The sequence below is a fragment of the Palaemon carinicauda genome, chromosome 31 (assembly GCF_036898095.1).
Source record: "Palaemon carinicauda isolate YSFRI2023 chromosome 31, ASM3689809v2, whole genome shotgun sequence".
Lineage (NCBI taxonomy): Eukaryota > Metazoa > Arthropoda > Malacostraca > Decapoda > Palaemonidae > Palaemon > Palaemon carinicauda.
Window position 1 is genome coordinate 25658061 of NC_090755.1, and position 24903 is coordinate 25682963.

Consider the following 24903-nt stretch of genomic DNA (forward strand, 5'->3'; position numbering starts at 1 on the left):
ATTTGCTTCGACCTCATCACTACCCTTGGATCTGACTCGGTGAGTCCCGTTGGCTATATTGCCTTCTTATTTAATTTATTATTAGTAAGATATCTATGGTCTTGAAGGACCATTGGGAGTTTCCCTTTTATAATTCCCACTATTATTTCAGGCATCCCCGGAGCAAAAGTCTGCGGCTCGGGCCACACTGAAGGTGTGGGTTGGTGGGTTTGCCCGGAATGTGAAGTCTAAGCGGCCGTACGTCCTATCTGAGGACTACTGCACCATGGTTTACCCCAACGCCAAGTCTTCAGCTGCTGTGGCTAGGCATGTGGCAGCTCCCATCATTGCCCACATTGATGCCACTATAACGGGTCTCATCGACCCAGAGCAAGATCCATCGGACGCCCCCGGAGGTCTGGAGGACAATGTTGCCTCCATGAACCTGGACGTCGAACCAATGTTGCTAGACGAGCCGGATACAGGTAGGGTGGTAAGTGAGGCAGGTGTGTCCGGCGCTGAGATTCCTATCCTCAGCCCCGCTCTTTCTTCTTCTTCTGATCGCTCTTCTTTTCTTGGATTTTCTGGGGACCGTGATTCGTCTCAACGTTCATACCCGGTTCCCCCTAAGGATAAGTCTACTTCAAGGACCTTACCCAAAGCTCGCAAGCCTCACAAGACTTCTCATGGCTCTAAACATTGTACGAACCCGTCTTCAAAGACCTCTGGTTCCTCCTCTAAGTCTCACGACCCGGGAGTTCCTTCCGCCCCTCCTGCTGCTAGCCCGGGCCTTTCCGAATCAGCCATGCTTCGCATCGTGTCGGAGATGCAGGCAAAGTTGGTTTCGGAGATGCAGTCGAGGATGGACACGATGTTCTCTAACTTCGGTCAGAGAATTGGGGCTTTAGAGCAAGGAGCTCCGGAGAGAGTCCAAAGCTCTCTCATCCCGGATGCCTCTAAGCTCCCGCCGTTTGCCAAGAACAACCCCTGGCGGATGGCTCTTCATTCCCCGTTCTCAGACGGAATGTTGACCCTGGAGGGCCTTGGCACTCGTCCTCTAGAGGACTTTGAATTCTTTCCTCCTGGTCTGGCATTTCCATTTCATGGTTATGCCAGGCTTACCGAGGAAGCTTTAGTTCGATTAGACAAGGTCCCCAAAGAGACGGTCATCTTCCCGAAGGAGCAAGCCCAATCTGTTTGGGCCAGATTTTTGAATGACATCGGCTGCACTAACACCATGCTGACGCCTTATAAAAGCTCCTTTACGATGTTCTTAATGGACAAGAACACCTTGACTCCATGCGTCAATAAGGTAGCAGAGCTTGCCTTTCAATATGCTCTGGAGGAGAAGCCCTTGCCTCCCATCCGAGAGGTGGATCCAATCTCCCTCCTTCTTCCCTCAGGTATTGAGTGTTGGGACAACGTCCATACCACCTTTACCTCCGGCAAGCTTGCAGCAGACTGTGCCTCAGTCTTGTTTAGTGAGAAGCTTCCCCGTCTCCCGGAATCCCTCATTAAACAGGAATATGATTCCCGCCTACGTGTGGGCCGTACTCTAAACCTGGCCACATCCACGGAGTCGATAGCCTTGACTTACGATACGGAGAGTATTTTTAAGTCTCTCAACAAGGCTACGTTACAGTCTTTATATTATGACTTGTATGACTTCGCTACTGCTAAACGCAGATGTCGCAAGCATGTCCTAGCTGAGGCGACGATTAGGCATGAACCTAATAAACTCATCCGGTCCTCCTGTTGGGGTTCAAATCTCTTCCCCGAGGATCTCGTAGAGGAAGTCTTGGCGGAGGCCACTAGGGTTAATCAGAGCCTTAAAGCCCGTTGGGGTTTGACCCCTAAACGCAAGTATGACCCCGCAAATTATCAAGCCCGGGGTAGGAAGAAGCTTAGACCATATACCTCCACCCAGTTCAGGCAACAACAGAGTGCTTCATCCAACTTCCGGCTGCCTCTTCCTCCATCTTCTGTTGTCCCTGCATAGCCTTCCACCTCTCGGGCTCCTTCGGATGACTATGTCACCGTTCTGCTACCTAAGAGCCAGCTTTCTGGTGCCTCCGCCACTTCCCCTGCCTTTAACCAGTCTTACGAGGCTCATAGCTCTTCCCAGAGTTACGGTAGAGGTAGAGGCTACCACCGTGGCTCTAACCAGAACAAAGGCAGGGGAAGAGCCTTTCGCAGAGGAAAGAACTTCCGAGGCGGACGTGGAGGCAACTCCTCAAACCAATACTGAGGTGCAGCAGGTAGGGGGGAGGCTCTATGCCTTCCGCAACAAATGGAGGTTCAGTCCCTGGGCGTTCAGTATCATCTCCAAGGGACTGGGGTGGAGTTGGATTCAAGGACCTCCTCCTCCGAACAAATTTCGTCAACATTCCACTCCGGACCTGGTCGAATTTGTCCAGGATCTTTTACAAAAGAACGCCATACAAGAAACGAAACATCTGAAGTTTCAAGGTCGGCTGTTCAGTGTCCCGAAGAAGGATTCAGACAAGAGAAGAGTGATTCTAGATCTATCCCTTCTCAACTTGTCCATTCAATGCGACAAGTTTCGAATGCTTACCGTCTCGCAGGTGCGGACCTTACTTCCCCGTGGGGCCGTCACCACCTCTATCGATCTTACAGACGCCTACTATCACGTCCCGATAGCGAGACACTTCCGTCCGTACCTAGGCTTTCGCTTAGGGGACAAAAGTTACTCCTTCAAGGTGATGCCTTTCGGGCTCAACATCGCCCCAAGGATCTTCACAAAGCTAGCAGAAGTCGCTGTTCAGGAACTCAGGAATCAAGGGATTCAAGTAGTAGCCTATCTGGACGACTGGCTCATTTGGTCAGACACCTCCCAAAATTGCCTAAAAGCCACTCACAAAGTCATCCATTATCTTCAATCTCTAGGCTTCCAGATCAACTTCAAGAAGTCCCGTCTTCTTCCAAAATCGAAGTTCCAATGGCTCGGCCTGCAATGGGATCTTATATCTCATACTCTGTGTCTTCCCAGACCCAAGAGGTTAGAGATTGCAAGGAACACCAAACGCTTTCTCAAAGACAAAGTAAGTTCCAGACGACTCCAAGAGAGGATTCTGGGGTCCCTTCAGTTTGCCTCAGTGACGGATCTTCTTCTGAAGGCAAAATTGAAAGATATCAATCGTGTCTGGCGTTCGAGGGCGAACCGGAAGCTCCGGGACAGGAAAGTCCGCCTTCCTCCCATTCTACGGGAAAGACTTCTTCCTTGGACAAGAGCAAACAGTCTGTCAAAGTCAGTTCCCCTTCGATTTCCGCCTCCGGAATTAATCATTCACACAGACGCATCCTTATCAGGTTGGGGCGGCTATTCTCAGCTCAAGAAAGTTCAAGGTCTTTGGACTCCTTTGTTCCGCCATTTTCACATCAATGTGCTAGAGGCCATGGCAGTTCTTCTAACCCTGAAACGTCTCGCTCTTCCCAAGAAACAACACCTTCGTCTGGTCCTCGACAGCGAAGTGGTGGTCCGCTGCCTCAACAGAGGCGGGTCAAAGTCAGGGCCTCTGAACCATGTTCTAGTAGCCATATTCTCCCTAGCAGCCTCGAACCGTTGGCATCTTTCAGCTGTCCACCTGGCGGGAGTCCGGAATGTAGTGGCAGACGCCCTGTCCCGGACCTCCCCTCTATAATCGGAATGGTCACTCGATCTAAAGTCATTTCGGTGGATTCTCTCTCAGGTTCCCGGTATCCAAGTGGACCTTTTCGCCACGGAATCCAACCACAAATTGAGAGTATATGTGGCTCCCAATCTAGACCCTCAGGCTTACGCCACAGACGCCATGTCACAGAATTGGGACAACTGGGAAAAGATTTATCTCTTTCCCCCGGTGAATCTTTTGCTGAAAGTTCTAGACAAACTGAGATCCTTCAAGGGACAAGTAGCCTTGGTCGCACCCAACTGGCCCAAGAGCAACTGGTATCCTCTCCTGCGGGAGTTGAAACTATACCCTCACCCGATACCCAATCCGGTTCTGTCTCAGATAGTACAAACACGCGTTGTGTACGCTTTCTCAAACATTCAGAGCGCCCTAACTTTATGGACTTTATGAAGTTTGCGGCTATGCATGGTGCCAATATTGATCCTCAAAACACCTTGTTCCTAGAATCGGATAAACGAGATTCCACCATCCGCCAGTATGACTCTGCAGTTAAAAAGTTGGCAAAATTTTTAAAAGACTCAGACGTGAACTGTATGAACTTGAACCTTACAGTCACTTTCTTTAGATCGTTATTAGAATCAGGTCTGGCAGCCAATACTATCACCACTATTAAATCGGCTCTGAAAAAGATCTTCCTAGTGGGTTTTAACATAGACTTAACCGACTCTTTGTTAGCTTCAATTCCGAAAGCTTGTGCCAGACTGAAACCGGTTACTCGTCCTACCCCGGTGACCTGGTTCCTTAATGACGTACTCAAATTGGCTTCTGATACCATTAACAGTTCTTGTGATTACATGCCCCTTCTCAGGAAAACACTTTTCCTGGTGAGCTTGGCTTCCGGGGCAAGAATTTCTGAATTGGCAGCCTTGTCGAGAGACCCGGGTCATATTGACTTTCTGCCTTCAGGAGAGGTCCTTCTTTCTCCTAACAAATTCTTTTTGGCTAAGAATGAAGACCCTCAAAACAGATGGACCTCCTGGAAAATTGTTCCCCTCACGCAAGATCCGTCGCTGTGCCCTGTCACTACTCTTAGGTCTTATTTATCCCGGACCTCCTCTAACTCCTCGGGGCCTCTATTCGTTAGAGAACAAGGCGGTACCATTACTATTAAAGGGATCAGGCAACAAATTTTGTATTTTATTAAACAAGCTAACCCTGACTCTTTTCCTCTTGCACATGATATCAGGGCGGTTGCCACCTCGGTGAACTTCTTTCACCACATGAATTTTACAGACCTTTCCAGGTATACAGGGTGGAAATCACCGTCAGTGTTCAAGAAACACTACCTTAAACATTTGGAAGCCCTAAAATTTTCTACAGTAGCCGCAGGGAGCGTAGTTACTCCCAAGTTACTCACAGGTTAATGCCTTGACTCTTTATCTCTCCCTCTTACCTGCCTCATTTATACCCTATTGTATTCGTTGGTCTCGCACCTGAATACTGTTATTATATTTGTAAATTTTATGCTCCTGAGTATCTGTATATATTATCACTCACGGCATTATTATACCTACCTTATTGGATTTATGTTCATATTTAAGATACCCTTATAATTGTTTTTTGGTACTCATCTCTGATTAAAGCATCCTGTATTTCCCTTACGCTTATGTTTTTTCCTTTATTTTGCAAGTTTGGTGACATTTTTCTCTTGTATAGATTCACTGGGCGGCACAGGTTCGAGCCCAGAAAAGGGATTTTGACGTAGGAAAAATCTATTTCTGGGCGAAGGACTTGTGCCGCCCAGTGAACCCTCCCAGCTCCTCTCCCTTGGAGTCCCCAAACTTTGGGTGCTAAGGAGTTGGGTTCTGAGCGGATGCATTGTTAGTAGTACCGAGTGAGGTTGAACGGCTCTCCTCTATTGGGGTTTTCTGTCGTGGATTAATCTAAATAGTGCGGGACCTCTGGAATATACGCCCAATTTTATACCGACACCAATAGGTGAGCGAGCTAGTTAACCTAGCACTCCTTTACATTTTTTCTCTGGTATATTTAGCAGTAAATTACCTAAGAATAAGTGCTAAATGGAGCTTATTCACTGGGCGGCACAGGTCCTTCGCCCAGAAATAGATTTTTCCTACGTCAAAATCCCTTTATTATTATTATTATTGTTATTATTATTATTATTATTATTATTATTATTATTATTATTATTATTATTATTAACTAAGCTACAACCCTAGTTGGAAAAGCAGGATGCTATATGCTATAAGCCCAAGTGCTCCAACAGGGAAAAATAGCCCTGTGAGGAAAGGAAATAAGGAAATTATTAAACTATAAGTAAAGTAATAAACAATTAAGATGAAATATTTTATGAACAGCAACAACATTAAAACAGATCTATCATATATAAATTATAAAAATAGATTTATATCAGTCTGTTCAACATGAAAACTGTAAGTTTGAACTTTTGAAGTTTTATCAATTCAACTACATGATTAGGAAGATCATTCCACAACTTGGTCATAGCTGACTATTAAAATTAACTGCATACCTGGTATTACGAACAGGGTGGTATTTTTCCTAGCAGTGCAAACCTGAGTCCTTTAATCAAACTTCCCTCCTCAACCACCCTTCTCAGTCCTGAAGTATTCTCCTTAATTAAAAGACAGATTTGTGTGGCTAGGAAAAATACAAAATACTTTTTTGAAAATGTATATTTCAAAGCTAAAGTGCTTTCTTTATTTGCATTGGCATCATAAATGAATAATAGAGTGCAAGTACTATCCTCTAGGGTAAGCTTAGGAGCAAAAGACGATTTTGTCTCTTTTCGCCTTCCTTCGGAGTAAAAAAATATTTAAATACTGTACAGTACTCGGAGTCTACCGCAACTTTTTCACTTCCCTTCTATGTAAATGGTTGTAAGCATTTCATTAGGATATAGATTCTTTGGTGAGAGTTTAGTATTTTAGGACAAATAATGGACATTAGAGGTAGTTTCCCTTATTTGCTATGTTGGGACTAGAATTTCAAATCGTGCTCTGTCCAAAATGCAATGTCTTTTGTAGTTGAAAGTTTGATCATAGAAACTAAAAAATGGATGCAAATCTTATAAATGCCTTGAAGATTAAGGTTCAGAATATTAGGATTTGGTAACCTATGGGAAAAGTACCTACCTGACAATGTGTTTAACTGGAATTTGAGATCCACTCGAGCTCAATAGTTTCTAGTATTTTCTACAACCTCACCATCCTTGTGAGCTAGGAAGGAGGGTTTAGGGGAGCCTATAGGCCTACCTGCTGAGTCACCAGCAGCCATTGACTGGTTCTCCAGATTCCTACATTTATGGAGAGGGTCCATGGGTGCTGATCCTATGTAGTATATGGTAAGTGTCTAGGGCATTGCCCTGTCCGTTACCTCTTCATTTGTGCGTGACCTTTAAATCTACGTCTCTTAATTTTTTCAGATATCTTCCTTTGGAAATAGTTTTAGAAGCAGTTCAGTTGCATACAATGTTGGTATTCACTGAATATTATCCTGAAGAATCCTAGTTTCTTATTGAGATTGATGGGTTTTAGTTCTTATAGCCCTTAACTTTTTTCAATTCAGTTAATGTGTAATTTTCTTATTTTTTAAATACTATATTTCAAATATCCTTAAGAGAGACCATCAGGAGTTAGCAATATAAACATTGGTGGAAGTTCACAGAAATAAACAGAAGGTTAATTATATATATGCATACCAACCTTCCTCCTCACTTACTTGCATTGTTAATAGGATAGGGAATAGTTTGACTTCAAAACTAAAATAACAATGAGGCCCTGGCATTTCTCTTCTTGGCATAAACCGTAGAGTTTCTTATTACTTTACCAAAAGCATGTGTCATTAAAAGGGAAGAAAATTATATTTTTCAAATTTTATGGATAAATATTAATAAACTAAGTAACTAGAGAATAAGCACAATAAACATCAGGTGATTATAGAAATGCAGTAACAAATTTTATTATCAAAATTCCATTTTAACAAAGGTTACTTTGTTTCATTAAATATTGATGACAATGCTTATTTCTGAGAGTAAGTATATTTAAGCATTTAAATAAAAGAAGCAACAGCAGTTGAATATTGTATATTATATGTGAAAGAAAATATTTTTCATAAAATTTGAAAATGCATGGCATTAAAGATACATCTCTTTATTTACAACACACTTAGATAGGTATGATATATTAATTTACAAAGATCTGTTGATAGGTTTTATTTTAGTATATTTTATTGCATAATCTTATAACTAGAAACATAGAATTATTTTTCCTCACTCTGGAATACATTTAGTGAACAGCTATTTACTCCAATTTAGATTACAGTATTTATTATGAAATAATCAGTTATGAAATTTCCATTCAAGAGAGAAGGCAGTGCTTTTATTTGAAATTCCTGACTGATAGATTTACAGTATTTGAATTCCAATCAACTTATATAGTCTTATACTGTTGATGTACTGTATTAATAATCTAACTAATATTATGTGTAGTTGCTATGCATTAATTTCAAACCAGGATAATATGGAAGGAAGCTTTTAAATAGATATTGTAATAACAAAAGATTAAAATGTTTCCTAGAAATATTTTCAGTTATTTTATACTACTTATGACACTTGAATTTACATTACTAGAATTTATTTTTACTTATTAAATACCATGAAAAAAAGAATATGGAAGTCTCATATATCATGAAACAATTGCATCTCGTGAAATAGGTTGGAAGATGGAATCATCAGCACATGCGTAGTGATCATACAGTGTGTTGTCATTAACAGGATGAACGATGGTACCGTGACCCAGTATTGCTCCCATAAAACTGAAAGTACCGTAGCTGATGATGTGGTGATCACCTAACGATAGAGCAGCCATGTCTATTATTGGGTCCTTTCTTGATCCTAAAATATTTAAGGAAATAATCAAGATCATAAAAGAATTTTAGTCACTATAAGAATCCACATATGGTCTACAGCAATTAATTGGCAGAACCTTTTAAACATCATTAATGTTAATGGAATAAGTTTTACAGGTAAGTTTATCCTTATGTCAACTTCTTATTTATGCAGTAATCACACTTCCATAACTAGTTTCCTCCAGTAATTATTCCAAATTAGGTATCTATTTACTTAAAAGTTGGTGGTTATGAGGACTAAGTTATTGATTCATTTGTGTTCTACCAGTTATAACTTTTCTAAAAAAGAAAACTTTAAAATTCATAATCAGTTCTTATTGGTTAATTTTTCAAAATATCATAAACCTTTATTGATGAAATTAACTTTACACAAGCTCTGTTTACCTTTGAGGTGAAAACATTCCGACATGAGTGCAAGTGGACAACTATCTGGATAAATAATAGCATAAATTTGATATAATCGGAAAAAATATGGGCACGATAGTGAGAATAGGATTGTGATATCTGGTGTTCCTCAGGGTAGTGTTCTTGGCCCATTACTTTTCATACCATGTACACATGACATGCGATTTAGCCTAGAAAACAAGATTGTTTCATATGCAGATGATGCTACTCTCTTTGCACCAGTTACATATCCTGAATGTAGATCTGTGGTTGCTGAATTCCTTAACAGAGATCTAGCTAAAATTAGTGCATGGTGCAAATTATGGGACATAAGTTGAATCCTAAAAAAGCTCAATGTATGAATGTAAGTAGGTCGACAGTTGTTCCTCAACATCTGGATCTCAAAATTGATAATGTTTCTTAACTTTGTATGACTTAGAATTTTAGGTGTGATTCTCGACAGCAAGTTTACTTTTGAGAAACACATTCAGTCTGTGTCTTCTTCAATTGCATAAGGAAATTGGCTTTTTGAGCAAGTCTTGTAAGATTTTGGTGATCAATCTATTCTGAAGAAGTGTTTTAATTCTTTCATTTTACCTCGTTTCGAGTATTGTTCTCCTTTCTGGTCTTCAGCTGCTGATTCTCATCTTACAGTCTGTTGAATTTCGTATTCCTGGTCTAGATATTAGTCTCTGGCGCCGTTGTTCAATTAGTTCGTTATGCATGTTGCATAAGATTTTTCATAATTCTGACCATCCTTGACATACAGATTTTCCTGGGCAGTACCATCCGGCTCGTAATGCTAGGTATGCAGTTAAACTTATTTGCCAATCTTTCTCCATCATGAGGCTCAATACTATACAGTATTCTAGGAGTTTTATTCCAGCTGTGACGAAGTTGTGGAATGATCTTCCTAATCGGGTAGTGTTACTTCAAAAGTTCGAATTTTCAGTAAATGTTTTTATGTTGAAGGCTGATATAACGGATTTTGAGCGAAGTGAAAAATCTAATTTTGTGTGAGATAGCATGTCCTGATGGAAGGCTCCTATTAGTAGCTTCCTAAAGGATATTTGACTACAGCGATATTCCCAGAGAAATTACCTTTAGGTCTCCAGAATTCTAACTCCTGGCGCGAATATCCTTAAAAATTCTCTTAAGGATATCGCATAATCAGAGGATGTATATCTTGATACGACACATAGCAATCTTCACCCCGAATAGCATTTTTGCCTTGAGGGGGAAGAGTGGCAAAAATAGAAGGGGAGCCGTTATCAAGCTTAACCTTTCTCCCATACTACTATTGAGTACAGTATCTAGATGGCGCCATATCCATGATGGCGGTTATTCCTTGTAGCATTGAGCATGGTGCTATAGATATAGTAGTTTCGGGAGGGATCCTGCCAAGGCCTTTTCTGTAGAAAAGGAGGACGGGTCCATTAGGACGACATGGCTATCTCACCCAAAAATAGATTTTTTTGCTTCGCTCAAAATCCGTTTTTTGGGCTCAAGCCATGTCGTCCTGATGGTAGCTTACCAGAGAATTACTAGAAAGTACTGTATCTGTGGATTTTCATAGGTGCCTTAACCTTGGGACAATTTTTTTATGGTCATCCGGACCATTGAGACAAATGACGTTACCATTATCCGTCATTAACACTAATCATAGACAATATTAGTGCTTCCTGTCCCCTGCAGGGACGAGTCATACTCGACGGTAGAAAAGGGGCCTCAAGGTTAGCATATACAGTGATACCTCGGTACTCGACCATAATCCGTTCGAGATCCGTGTTCGACCTCCGATTTGTTCGAGTACCGAATTTTTTTTCCCCATAAGAAATAATGGTATATATTCTATTCCGTTCCCAAGCACTCGAACAGGCCCAAAATATTAATAAAACGTGTACCTAAACAACAATAATTATCTAAATGTGTATGAAATTGGTCAGAAAATCCTATAAAACAATTTTAAACCATTTACTGTACTAAAATAAAACAATTTTAAACCATTTTCTGTACTGTAGTGAACATACCTTTGAGCAGCGGTTCGATGGCATACAGGGATGGATGTGGAGAGGATGGAAGGGGGAGGTTACTGCTTGGAAGGAGAGTCCCCTTCCATGATGTGGCGGGGTAGTTCTCCTTCAGGAGTTGTTTCTCTCTCCAATGAAAGGGTGGGCAGATCTATTTCAGGGGTTTCTTCTCTTCTTTGTCTCTTCTTTGGAGGAGAAACAGGCTTTGATGTAGCAGCTTTCTTTTCTTTTGTGAAAAACTGGTCTATTGTTAATTGTTTCTTCCTCCTCTGCAGTATTCTTCGAAAATGATACATGACACTATCATTAAACATATGCACTGCCCGGTTTGCTACTGCAATTTCTGGGTGGTATTTTTCAGCAAAAGCCTGCACATCTGCCCACTTGGAACAAATTTCATTGATGAGAGAACTTGGAACATCCTCCCTTACCTCATCCTCTTCTGAAGATTCCTGCTCCACAATCAGATCCTGCTGCTGTTGTTGTTGCAGGTGCAACAATTCCTCCACAGTCAACTCGGTAGAATGGCTTTCTACAAGCTCATCAATATCATCCTTGTCGACCTCAAGCCCCAAACTCCTGCCCATGACAACAATTTCCTCAACGACATCAGTGTCATCAGAAATTACAGGGGTAGCAGTGCTTGGACCCGCCTCTGGTTGGAAACCTTCAAACTCCCTCTCTGTGACACATGATGGCCACAGCTTACGCCAGGCAGAGTTCAATGTCCTATAGGTCACACCTCGCCAAGCTTGGTCAATCATGTTAACAGAGTTGAGGATGCTGAAGTGTTCCTTCCAGAATTCCTTTAGGGTCAACTTCGTGTCACTGGTCACTTCAAAACACTTTCTGAAAAGGGCCTTGGTATAGAGTTTTTTGAAGTTTGAAATGACCTGTTGGTCCATGGGCTGGAGTATGGGAGTAGTATTGGGGGGCAAGAATTTGATTTTGATAAAGCTGTATTCTTCTTTCAAGTCATCCTCGAGACCTGGAGGATGTGCAGGAGCATTGTCCATAACCAGAAGACATTTCATTGGCAAGCTCTTTTCAATGAGGTAAGCCTTAACCTGGGGGGCAAACACTTCGTTTATCCACTCAGTAAAGAATTGTCTTGTGACCCAAGATTTAGTGTTCGAGCGCCACATAACTGGTAGTGCACTTTTACAAATATTATTTCGTTTGAACACCCGGGGGTTGTCCGAGTGGTACACTAACAAGGGTTTGATCTTGCAATCGCCACTTGCATTTGCACACAGCAACAATGTTAGCCTATCTTTCATTGGCTTGTGACCTGGCATCTTCGTCTCGTCCTTGGTAATGTACGTATTGGCTGGCATTTTCTTCCAAAATAACCCAGTCTCATCACAATTAAAGACTTGTTGTGCGATCAAATTTTGTTCATTTATGTACCGATCGAATTCCCCCACGTATTTATCGGCTGCAATTTGATCCGAACTAGCTGCCTCCCCATGCCTAGTAACACGATGAATACCTGTTCTATTACGAAACTTTTCAAACCAACCCCTGCTCGCTTTAAATGTAAATGAATCACTTTCACTGGTACTCGGACTTTTCTTCACTAATTCTTCATAGATATGCAACGCTTTTTCACAAATGAACGCTTCACTAACACTTTCCCCGGCCAACTGTTTTTCTTTAATAAATATTAAAAGCAACTTTTCCATCTCCTCAATCACTTGTGGCCTTTGCTTAGTTACCGCCGTAACTCCCGTTGCAACATTCGCCTTCTTAATCATTTCTTTATGCTTTAAAAACGTAGAAATGGTCGACTTCGCCATTCCGTATTCTACCGCTAAATCGGACACTCGTACACCATTCTCATATTTCGCTATAATTTCCTTCTTCAACTCGATCGTTGTTCGCACTGTTTTCCTCTTCTCCTTCCCCTTAACACTCATTACTTTCTTGGGACTCATTATGAAAGCTAAAAAAGCAATTAAAAGCACTGAAAATCACTAAATCACAACGAATGCTGATCGCGCGTTGTCTGAGTGACGCTCTCGAGAGAACTGATGCTTCCCGAACAAGCGAGAGTGGCCGAGATGGCGCGATCATCACAAAGCCCATGCGGTCGTCACGTGTTCGGCTGGTCGAGTACCGAATTTTTGGTCGAGCACCGCAGCAAAAATTTCTCGAAAATTTTGGTCGAACTCCGAATTGTTCGAGTATAGAGTCGTTCGACTACCGAGGTATCACTGTATTGTATGAACAAACATAAGTATCCACTAGATATACAAAGGGTCTCATGGTTTGTATATATTGTCGGAACAATTAAGTGTCAACTATATCCATTGTTTGTAAGCATACAATAATATGAGGTTTACTTAAATAAGTAAGAGAACTCTGGTATTTTTAATCTGCTAATTGCAGGGCGAAATAGGACGCAATTACACTCTAATAGGCATTTATTTCTAATAAATGACCAAATGGAATGAGTGTAACGAATGTAACATGTTAAGGGAATTATACGTGCAACGTATACAGAAAATATAATCCTCCCTGAAAGGGAAGAAATGATGAGTGCCACTGAAATAGAAAATTTTGATAAATTTTCCCAATATAATTTCTGTAAATGTTGTATTCTATCAACACTGTGTACTATGCACACACGACGCAAGTGTTATCTGTGTAATTCCACATCTGAGATTTTGAACAGTCTCAGTGTCACCATAGTGACACCCACTTAAAAGGTATCGCACTGGAAGTGTCAATACCTTTTCACCCTAATTGATAGTCCCAATCAATTAACTGTTCATCGCAGCACTAGACGACAGGTTTTAATACACTACCTGCCGCCACAACATAATGCTTCAGTTCGTGAACTTGCTTTGTATAGTGTTTGTAGAACACTCTGGATGATTTCCATCCAGTATATGAGCAAAGACGCTCAAGGCTCATATACTGAAAAAAGTTCAGTGATGAAGCAATTTTTCTCGGATCATGACCTGCGGGTGTACTGTCAGGATCCGCTCTGTGAATGAAATAGGTGAGCTTCGCCCTCAGTTGTTTTAGGGATAAGTTTGATCCTGAAGTTTCTCCTTTGAAGAGCTGTCCACCCTTGAAGTCTGAAGTTCTACGAAGATAAACCTTTAGACACTCTACTGGACATAGAGAGACATCTTCCTTCAGAGGGCAGATTCTCTAGGGACCCCATCTTTTAGTGGGTAGCTCGTTCTTGGCGAGAAAAGCTGGCTCAGGAAAGAGATTCAGTTCTCCCACTTCTGTGAACTGAATATGGCCCTCATTTCTTGATAGGGCTACTATTTCACTAACTCTAGCCCCTGAGGCTATAGCGAACAGAAAAATAACCTTCTAGGTTAGATCCTTAAGAGAACAATCTTCATTGTTCACAGATGAAGCATAATGTAGGACCTTGTCCAAAGACCATTAAATGGGTTTCGGAGGAGCTGCAGGCCTAAGTCTAGCGCATGCCTTCAGGATCTTGTTAAAGATTTCGTTCGTCAGATCTACTTGAAAGGCGTGTAGCACAGGTCTAGTCAGGGCTGACTTGCACGTAGTTATCGTGTTGGCAGCCAGACCTTGATTATGGAGGTGTATAAAGAAGGACAGACAGAAGTCTATAGAAATTTCTTTTGGTCCTTTTGCTCTAACAAAAGCAACCCACTTTTTCCAAGACGATTCATATTGTCTTCTAGTTGACTTAGACTTGTATTCTATTAGGAAGTCTATACTGCCTTTTGAGATCCCAAATCTTTTCTTAACCGCTAGGGCGAGAAAATCATGAAATGAAGGTTTTGTGGTCTCTGTGATGAAGGGAAGACAGTCGACTTCAGAACCCGTTGAGATAGAGCTGGGTTCAGTACAAGGACCAGCCTCAACCTCAGTTCCATCGGTAGAGGGAACCAATTGCTCTTGGGTCACTTGGGAGCCACTATATCTGCCATTCCTTGGAAGGATCTCAGCATGTTGAGGGCCTTCTGCAGGAGATTGGATGGAAGGGACAGGGAATTTCGGTCCTTTTGTTCCAAACTAGGGACATGGCGTCCATTATCTCATCTAGAGGGTCCTCGTATGGGGCTACGTATAGAGGTAGTTTCTTGATGACGCTCATCACGAAGAGGTCAATTTGCAGTTCCGGGACTTGTTCCAAGATGGAGGAGAATGAGTCTAAGTCTGTGGACCATTCTGACTCTATGGGCTTGAGCCTGAGTAGAGCATCCGCTGTCACATTGCGGATCCTTTTGTAAGTGAACTGCTGATAGCTGCCATCTCTCTAGACAAAGGATGGCTAATATCACATGGATTATATGGGACGATCTCCAGCCTTGTCGGTTCAGACGTCTCACTATCACTTTGCTGTCCAAGATCAGCCTGATGAGGGCTGGTTTGCGAGGGGAGAGTTTCCCCAACATGAGAAGGACTGCCATGGCTTTCAAAATGTTGATTAGGAAGGCCTTGAACAGAGATGACCAAGTCCCTTGTACTTTCCTGTGATGGGAGTGAACTCCCCATTCTTCCATCGAGGCATCCATGTGGATGGTCCTCGACGGCAGAGGTGGTTGCAAGGGCACGGTCCTCCCTAGGCTCTTGGTCTTCAACCAAGGGTTGAGAAGTGATTGAAATAAGGCCGATATCGGTTATTTTAGATCTCTTCGAGCGTTTGATGCGTTTCTTCTCCAGACTCCTGACACATCTTTCAGCTGTGCTCTTAGCACTGGGTCTGTTACTACTGCGAACTGGAGAGAGCCTAATACTCTTTCCTGTTGGCGTCTTAAATTCCCTTCAGATTACATTAGTCTCTTGACAGACCCTGCAATTTCCTTCCTCTCCCTTGAGAGAATGGAGGGACAATGTGACCTCAGGTCTCAATGATTTTCCGGTCATTGAAACCCTTGAGCTGGAGATAGTCGAGACTTTTTGAAGTTGATTTTGCATCCCAGATGTTCCAGGAACTTGGTTACTTCTTTGGATGCTTGCAGACCAGCCGTTTCGGATGCTGCCCGCACCAGCCCGTCGTCCAGGTTCTCTGGTACCTGAACAGTTACACGACTGCATCTGCCAGTTTCATGAAGATACTTGGGACTAAGCTTAGTCCGAAGAGTATGGCTCTTAGAACATACTTTATCTTCTGTAACTCGAATCCTAGGTAGGAGGAGAGGGGGCGACTGACTAGAAGGTGCCAATAGGCATCTGTCAGGTCTATCGAGACTGTGAACACCCCTTTTTATAATAGGGTCCTTATGTGTAGAAGGATTAACATCCTGAACTTGCTGTTTCTTATGTGCTTGTTGAGTGGCGACAAGTCCAGAATGACTGAGTCTTCTTGAGTCCTTCTTGGGAACACAAAACAGCCTTCCCTGGAATTTGATTAGGCCGTGGGCCCAAGGATCAAAGGTCTAATGATCCTGAAATTGTTGGAGCCTCCCTCCTACCGGAAGCGTCTCCTTGCTTCGATTGATCTGAGGGTTTACCTCTTCGACCACCTACCTGGGGCACCGCGGTCATAGTAACTGTGGATGTTGTTGAGCAGGCCGAGAGAAAAGTCTAGACTTCTTTGTCTTCCTTTTAGGTTGGGGACCCATGTCGGGGGAAGACTTCCTCTTTGACGAAATGCCACACTTCTGAAGAAGGTTCCTATTCTCCGTGATGGCTTTCTCGACTACCTCTCTGACTACTTCGTTCGGAAAGAGGTCTTTACCCCAGATGTTTGAAGATATCAGCTTCCTGGGTTCATGTTTCACTGTTGCAGCAGCAAACACGAAATCTCTAGGCTCTCCTAGCCTTCATGAAAGCGTACAGGTCTTTTACTAAAGTGGCCATATGCATTTTGGCCAAGACCCTGAGCATGCTGGGGTACTTCGTTGGTCTGCAAATATCTCTATGCAGTTTTGTAGGGATAAAGAGGCCGCAAGTCTCTCCTTTGTCTCTTGTTCCTTGCACAAGAGAAAATCAGAGAGTTTAGGGGGATTCTCGCTAAACTGACGTCCAGCGATGTCCGCGTCCAGTTTCCCTACTGAGAAGATTAGGTGGACTTCCTCCCATTCCTTCTCCTGTATGGGCAAGGCTAGCGACAGGCCTGCACTCCTCAAGTGTAGGGCATGGTTTGTCTGCCTCCACTGCCTTGGCAACAGATTTAAATGCCTTCCACGTAAAGGGGAATGCTAATGAAGCAGGAGCAAGAAAGGTTGGGTGTTTCTTGCTCAAGGCGAACACTTTCGACATCGAATAGCCCGCCTTCCTCAGGCTATTTGTCAAGAGAGCCTGTGCCTTATCATGGTCGAAAACCATGACCACCTCCGGTTCTGTCTCCTCTTTTGACATTGGTTCATGCTTCAGTCGAATGAAGCAATCAGCGAAAGCATTAAAGCTTGGCCAAAACTGGATGTCGTCTAAGGAGACAGCTCCCATCTTCTCTGAGATGTAGATTTTGCCGTTCGAAATCGGCATAAGCTCCGCATACCTCCAGGGATTGGTTTTGGAGCTGGTTGGGAGGTCTTGGCCTCTGGGTCGCTTGAATGACCCTCGGGAGGCGATAAGTGGAGCTTCATGAAGCTCTCTCTTGAATTTTGCTTCCCTTGTTTCGCCTCATTTGCGAATGTTCTCCATTAAACCCGTAAGATGGGCCATCGCCTAGCTCATGTTGTCCAATGGAGGGGTAGAAGGTGAAGACGTCGAGGGTAACGGCTCCAGGGCCGGCACAGATGGAAGGAATTCTGACACGACATCATCATCTTCTTCCAGAGGTAGAGTAATCTTCCTCGGGATGATCTTCCAATAGATCCTTTTCAGTGTCCATAGACACTTCCGACATCCTTACCTTCTGGTGGATGTCCATACTCTGCAACGCCTCCCCGACATCCGTTTCGATGGCAATCTGGACGCAGGGAGGTGCAAGTGGTGCTTGGGGCACAACCATTTTACTACCCACTTTCGGGAGCAGTAGGCTACGCATCCTATCGTTAGGTAGGTATGGTCCTGGAGAGTTCTGGAACCCTCTTACCCACTTGCGTAGCTTTTTACGTGCCGCATCCCTATACTCCATTGACTTGGGGTCGTCAAAACCTTCGGTCACCAAGGTCCGGCAGTTATTGCAGACTTGGGGGTCCCAATATTGCAGGGATTCGGTAATAATGGTGCAGGGGGTATGAGACCTGCATGCTTTATGACCGTAGAAGTACTTACTCCTAAGATTGCATCACATTTCATCTGGGGTTCCTCCTGTAAAGAAAGGAAAATAAAATGAGTATACGATTGTTTATGTCACATGATAAACAGATATGCAATTAATCATATTTTAATTATTATAGCTTAGGATAGTTAGTTAGAAAGAAATAGGGAAAGACAAATACTCGTGTATCCCTCCCAGCCAATTGCTGTATCCTCCCCCAATATTAAAGATAAAGAGTTTGCTCTATCAGGGCAACTCAAAAGAGAAGGGTTCTAACCCCTAGGGATAGAAAAGTGTACTCTGCCACTGACCCTTCTAAATATTTAATATTGTGGGGTAAGTATTAACTGATTTCCAATCAGAGTATTGAAGGAATTCTATTCTTTCAATATAGGTTCGGTCTCAGCAAAAGGCTGTACAAGGGTACACTTGGTATGTTAGAAATTAACTACTGTATAATAATACTATAGTTTTCTGTTTGCAGTATATACTATATTGCAAATATACTGGCTACTGTATAATCATATGCTATAGTTCAGCCAGTTAGTTGCCAGCATGGCTAGCACCTGGCGGCACAGTCCTGCCGGCATGTTGCCGACTGGACTAGAAAATAGAAAAGACACATACTGTACTTATGTATCCCGCCCGGCCAATTGCTGTGACCTTCCCTTCCAATATTAAGACTATAGAGTTTCCTGATCAGGGAAACTCAAAGAGAAGGGTTCTAACCTTTAGGGATAGAGAAGTGTACTACCACTGATCCTTCTAAAATATTTAATATTGTAGGGTAAGTTGTAAACTTTCTAATCAGAGTATTGAAGGAATTCTTTTCTTTCAATATAGGATTGGTCTCAGCAAAAGACCGGGCAAGGATACACAAGGTATGTTGGAAAATAACTACTGTATAATATATACAATAGTTTTCTATCTGCAGTATATACTGTACTGCAAATATACTGGCTACTGTATAATCATATACTGTAGTTCAGCCGGCATATTGCCGGCAGAGCTAGTCCCTGGCGGCACAGTCCAGCCGGCATATAGCCGGCTGGTTAGTACCCGGCGGCACTGGTACAGTCGGCATGCCGCTGACTGAGTAAGTACCTGACGGCACCGGCCCGGCCGGCATGCTGCCGGTTGAGTTAGTACCTGGCGGCACTAGCTGATAGAAAGAGAGAAAGCATGGAGTGAAGGACTGCCTTATTACAATGTATATTTACACTAAATAAGGATGTAAATATATAAACTTACTACCTTCCTCCAGCAAGAAGGTTCAAATGGAAGGGGAGAATGCATCATTCAGGCTTCCATCCAGCTGCAAAGACCATTGCAGGCATTGCTGGTTACAGGACTGGATGGTAGTCCAAGGGAGGACTGAAGAACCTTCAGCGGCAGAGGGGTCTCCCACCAGCAGCCGCCATAGCCGGCACAACCTTCCCGGATCCTTATGTTTGTAAGGGAAAGACTGAGTGGCTAAACAGCTGCTTATGTAGGAGCCCGGCTGGCCCCGCAACCCACCGGCAAGCGGTGAGATTGCAGGACGACGGCCACAAGGAATGCGATGTCTAAGTCATCGTTAAAGGACAGAGGGGCAGGGAAAAGGGTCCTGTATAAAGTGTGGAAGCCACTACCACACAAGGAAGAAACTCTGTTTCAATATCGGCGCCATCCTAGGCGGCAGAAGAATATCTAATCTTCAGCTTAGCGTCTGCCGAAATGGTGTTAAGAGGCGTCTCTCAACACAGGAGAAACATAATTTCAGTGTCGGCGCCATCCTAGGCGGCAGAAGAATGTCTATTCTTCAGCCTAGGGTCTGCCAACACAGGACTAGTCCTCTAGACCGCAGGGGAGAAGGTGGCGGTATCATGCCACCACTTCAGGTGCAGCCTAGGGAGGCTTATGCCGGCAGCTAAGCCGGCAGGGGAGTGACTACTCACCCTGTAGCTGTGCCGCCGGCAGAAAGACTGAATACTCTGAGATTCTGTCGAAAACCAAAGCCGGGCTCTCGCCGGCAAAGGTGGGAGACAGAAAAATCCTAGCCTAGTCAAGCCGGAGTGAACTACTCTATGGCAAGACCAGAAAGGGTGGCCACCTACGGCGGCACTCAGAGGGAAGGAGGGATTACCCTTAAATCTCCACAGGAGACAAGTATCGAGTTATATAATTCTAGGAGATGTACTATCTCCCATTGAATCAATAAGACGATACACGAGGGTAACCGGGGATAATGTCTGAAAGTATACTACATTGCCTAGGCTAGGTAGCCTAAGCAAGGTGAGATCTCGGTTACCTAAATTGCCAAAACTCTAACGTATACGATCGTCAAAAGGAAGAGGAAATTATGCATAAAATAAAAATCTTTACTAGTATAATTGTGCCTAAATAGCTTTCATAATTTATTAATGCTATTACAACCGGGAATCGTTCTGCTAACTAAATAACACATGCATAACGAACGATAGCGCCCATGGCGCCTCCGGTGACAGACCTAGCTCCTTAACATAAATAATCTACTCTAATTTCACTTTGAAGTAGGAGCTAAAAATTATACACTCTAAAGAATCAATACTCAACTTTCCAGAGGCGAAAGAAGCTGGAGATTGCATAATAATTCCTCACAAAATCGATCAAAAAGTTAGATCAACAGGGAACACCACCGTGCGAATTCGCTAAAAAAATAGGAATAACTGCCATCTTGGATATGGCGCCATCTAGATACTCAATAATAGTATGGGAGAAAGGGTAACCTTGATAACGACTCCCCTTCTATTTTTGCCACTCTTCCCCCTCGAGGCGAAAACGCTATTCGGGGTTAAGATTGCTATGTGTCGTATCAAGATATACGTCCTCTGATTATGCGATATCCTTAAGAGAAATTTTAAGGATATTCGTGCCAGGAGTTAGAATTCTGGAGACCTAAAGGTAATTTTTCTGGGAATATCACTGTAGTCAAATATCCCTTAAGAAGTTACTAATAGGAACCTTCCATCAGGACGACATGGCTTGACCCCAAAAAAGTCAATTATAGTTTAAATATGAAAGATCTCGTTTTATTATATTTACTGTTCAGATATTTTATTTTAATTGTTTGTTACTGCTCATATAGTTTATTTATTTCCTCATTTCCTATCCTCACCTGGTTATTTTTCCCTATTGGAGCCCTTGGGCTTATAGCATCCTGCTTTTCCAACTGGGGTTGTAGTTTAGCTAGTAATAATAATAAGAATAATAATAATAATGATAATAGAGATCCTTATTTTGAAATTCAATTCTGGGAGCCTCTTTTATCTTATAATAAAAAGACCTGTGTTCACTGTATAATAAAGCTTCTGGCTTGAAAACTGGACAAGTCCCTACAGTATCTGCCTTTAGGTTTGTATAATCAGGGCCATGTATGCTGAATCAGTTCAAAGATATTGACCTAAAAGTTTCTTAGTGCAGCAGGTTAAGGGGCCTGGCTGGTATCCCAATATAAGGGGGTATAGGAAGAAAATCACAAAATCCTGAAAAAATTCACTGAGCCTCGTATGGCAATGGGGAATGTGTATACAAAATATTTTGTGAAAATTCCTCTTACTTTCATAGTTACAGGGTAATTAGTAAAGGTAACTCAATAAACCAAACAAATTGTTCCTTACAAGAAAAGGCAGTATTTCTTCTCTTATCGTAAATTTTGATAATTATTACATTTAATATAAAACAAATTGTAAGCAATGGCATTTGTATAGATTCCATGAGTCACAAGATGATGTATTACAGGTAATTACACCCTTCGGCCTTCAGTCGTAGCACAAACCTCATAGAGAGTACACATTTGAGTTTGACCTCGGACATTCGCTCGTTTTTACGTCTGTTTTTCTTGGTTTCGGCAAGAATTTAATCATGCCAAAGAGGGAAATGCAATTTCACCATCTGGCTAACATAAGTGTTCAGAAGAGGGTAATATCTGCGAAATTAGTGGAGTTAGTGAAGGAGAGAGATGATGAAAGAGCGACTGTCTGGCCTAAAGAAGCAAGGTATTGAGCAAAGGGATCTTCATTTATGATTAAATTATGATAAATAACTATGTTTTGGTTTATTATTATCCAAAAGTGGACATAAAATTCATAATACTCATGATTTATTAATATTGTCTTTGTAAAAATACAAAGAAAAACTTGAAATGCCCAAATCTCAAAATTATACTTTCTGGGTTGAACCTGTGGCGCCGGGCGAAAAGTCCTTCTTGTATACCTTTTCTGATAAAAACCTTCCAATTATACCAGAGAAAGATAAAAGCATGGAATGCTGAGGTTACAACCCTCGCGCGAGCACCTTTTGGGTGTCGTGTATAAAGCAAAGGCGCGTGAAATCCACTATTCACAGGTTGTCTTCCATTTAGTTACATCCTTCTTTTTGGAATTCAAAAGTGTTGAATTGTTTCGTTGTGCTCTCGGTCTTTTTTATCTATCGTGGATTTATTTTGTCATGTCCGAAGCTCCATCTTCACACATTCCAATGTTAAGTACCATAGTTTGTTTTGACAGTATTTTATTGTACCGGGCTTGTGTTTTATATCCAGTATAGTCTGTTTTATTATTTCCCGTCTGGCCTTTCATGGCGGCCATTGTTTGTTCACTTGTTTGGGAATTCATCTTTATCTGCCCGTTTAGTACTCTGTCACTTAGGTTCTTGGTTAAGTCCCTGGCCTTATGCCTTTAGAACCGTTATTATTTTTATTTTTATTTTTTTGTGTATTTATGCTCATGGTACTTTTTGCTAGTAAGTCCAGCCTACGATCGAGATAGCGATTTAGCTTTGTTTTTGTTTAGTAACCGCCCGAGGCGTTCGTCACTCGACTGTGCTATTTATTTTAAGTTTTAACGGATGCTATTCTTCGATCGTAGTGTTATATGGATGTACATTTTTATTTTATACGTTTATAATAGTGTTTTGTGATTTTTAGTCCTGTTTTTGTGTCCAAGAGAGCGAGAGATTGGGGTCCCCGTTTTCTGTTCGCAGTCACGAGTTACCCCTTTCTCTCGTTTTCTTTCTTAGCTCCAGTGGAGGAGCGGATTTCCCGTTTTCCGTTTTGTGCGTTCAGCGGGTTCTCCCTCCCTCACCTCTCCCCCTCTGGGTGGATGATAACTTACGAGTTATTTGTTTTTCGTGACTTTTCAATTGTTAGCGTTATTTTGGTCCGTGTTTCGTCCTCTCCCCGTTACGGCTCGGGAGTAGTTATGAACATTTTCCACTCCGCCTTGAGTTATACTCCGCCACGAGGGATTCTCAATAACTTTCGTTCTATTGTTATATTTATATTGTTTACTACATGGGACGGGCTTCATATTGTTTAGATACGACCCTCCGGTGGCCCTTACTTCGGTCTCAGGCCACGGCCATATCCACAATAGCCTTTGTTATTACAACTGTGTTGTTATTCACAATATTTATTCAGGACCTTTCTTCTCCCTCCGGCCTCACCGGAGATCGTAAATACGCTTTACTATAATCTAAGCTTTAGTCTTTAGCTACGACTTAGCTTTTTATCTTTCACAATTGAATTATTAGCCACAATTGAATTATTCAGGGCATCTCATTATCCTCCGGCGTCACCGGAGGTCGCCCAAACACTTAACACTTAAAGTTGCCTTAGCTAATTAGCTAAGGCTCCTTTATTCAGGACATTTCATTACGGTCCGGCCTCACCGGAGCTCCGGCTTCACCGGAGGTCGCCCATACACTTCACACTTATATTTGCCTTGCCTTTAGCTAAGGCTGGTGTTTGTATTTATTTTAAGGGCATGTCACTGCTTCCCCGACCCTTGGAGGTCGGCGGATTACTTTAAGCTTATTATCCTTATGTCATTAACAGACATTGGGTGCATTACAAATATACAGACAATTGAATTTTAAAGTGCCAACAATGGTATGGGGCAGTATCAACTTAAAGTTAATAGTTAGTTGTTTGGTCAATGCAATATGGGTGCTTAGGTAATTCAGTGAGTGCCAGAACTCTAAAATAATAGGTTTTTATCCCTTATCAGAGTTTCAAGCATCACCAGACTCATGTCTCCTTTCTTTTACAGAAGGCCCGTTGTACTGCTGAAGGATGCTCTGCCTCGTTCAGCGACCCCGTTGGGCATGACCTCTGCCGGTCTCATGCTCACTGCTCCATTCCCTTTATCCAGGAACCGGGACAGGCCCAATACCCAGTGTGGTTCCCGGATTTGTGCTCGTTCTGTTACGAGTTGTCGTCAGTTCTGCTGAATGATGATGTAAGTGGGTTTTCCCTTTGTTCCTTATTTCTCGTTGGCAGACACTAATATAGACATGAATATGATATACACAGTATATTTAGGAGGGCAAACCCCCTCCTCCATCACTAATCACTGCAAATCTTACAGGCCGATGATGTCTCTCTTCGGTCAGCAAGGGCTACTCTTCGGCCGTGGGTGTCGGGCTTTGGCAGGAATGCCCCGTCTGGCGCACCCTATCTCCTCGATGGGGATATGGCCTCCCGTCTCTTCCCAGGCTCGACTACTGCTGCAGTCTCTCCTGACCTTGCTGCCCCTTTAATTGAAGAAGTCAGGGCTACCATTTCCGTGGAGGACGAAACCCTCGTACCGATGGACATGGCTGGTCTGGATATAGACGTAGAACCCAGGGACGAGCAGGTAAGTGGTGCCGAGTTGGTGGAAACCCTTTTCTCTCCTACTCCCTCTTCTACCTCTTCCTTTCTAGGTTTTGATAACTCTAAGGCTTCTCCTCGGGATCCCTCTGCCTCCGTACGACCCAAGGT

General features: G+C 42.7%; 1 protein-coding gene across 1 annotated transcript in view; it reads right to left on the reverse strand.

Moving 5' to 3' along the window:
• Nucleotides 1-7817: 7817 nt before the first annotated feature.
• LOC137624360 (galactoside alpha-(1,2)-fucosyltransferase 1-like) overlaps nucleotides 7818-24903 on the reverse strand; it is a 111977-nt gene continuing 94891 nt past the window's right edge. The window contains exon 5 of the mRNA XM_068355063.1: nucleotides 7818-8544. Within this exon, the coding sequence (XP_068211164.1) occupies nucleotides 8336-8544 (209 nt within the window). The 3' untranslated portion in view covers nucleotides 7818-8335. The remainder of the gene's footprint in view (nucleotides 8545-24903) is intronic.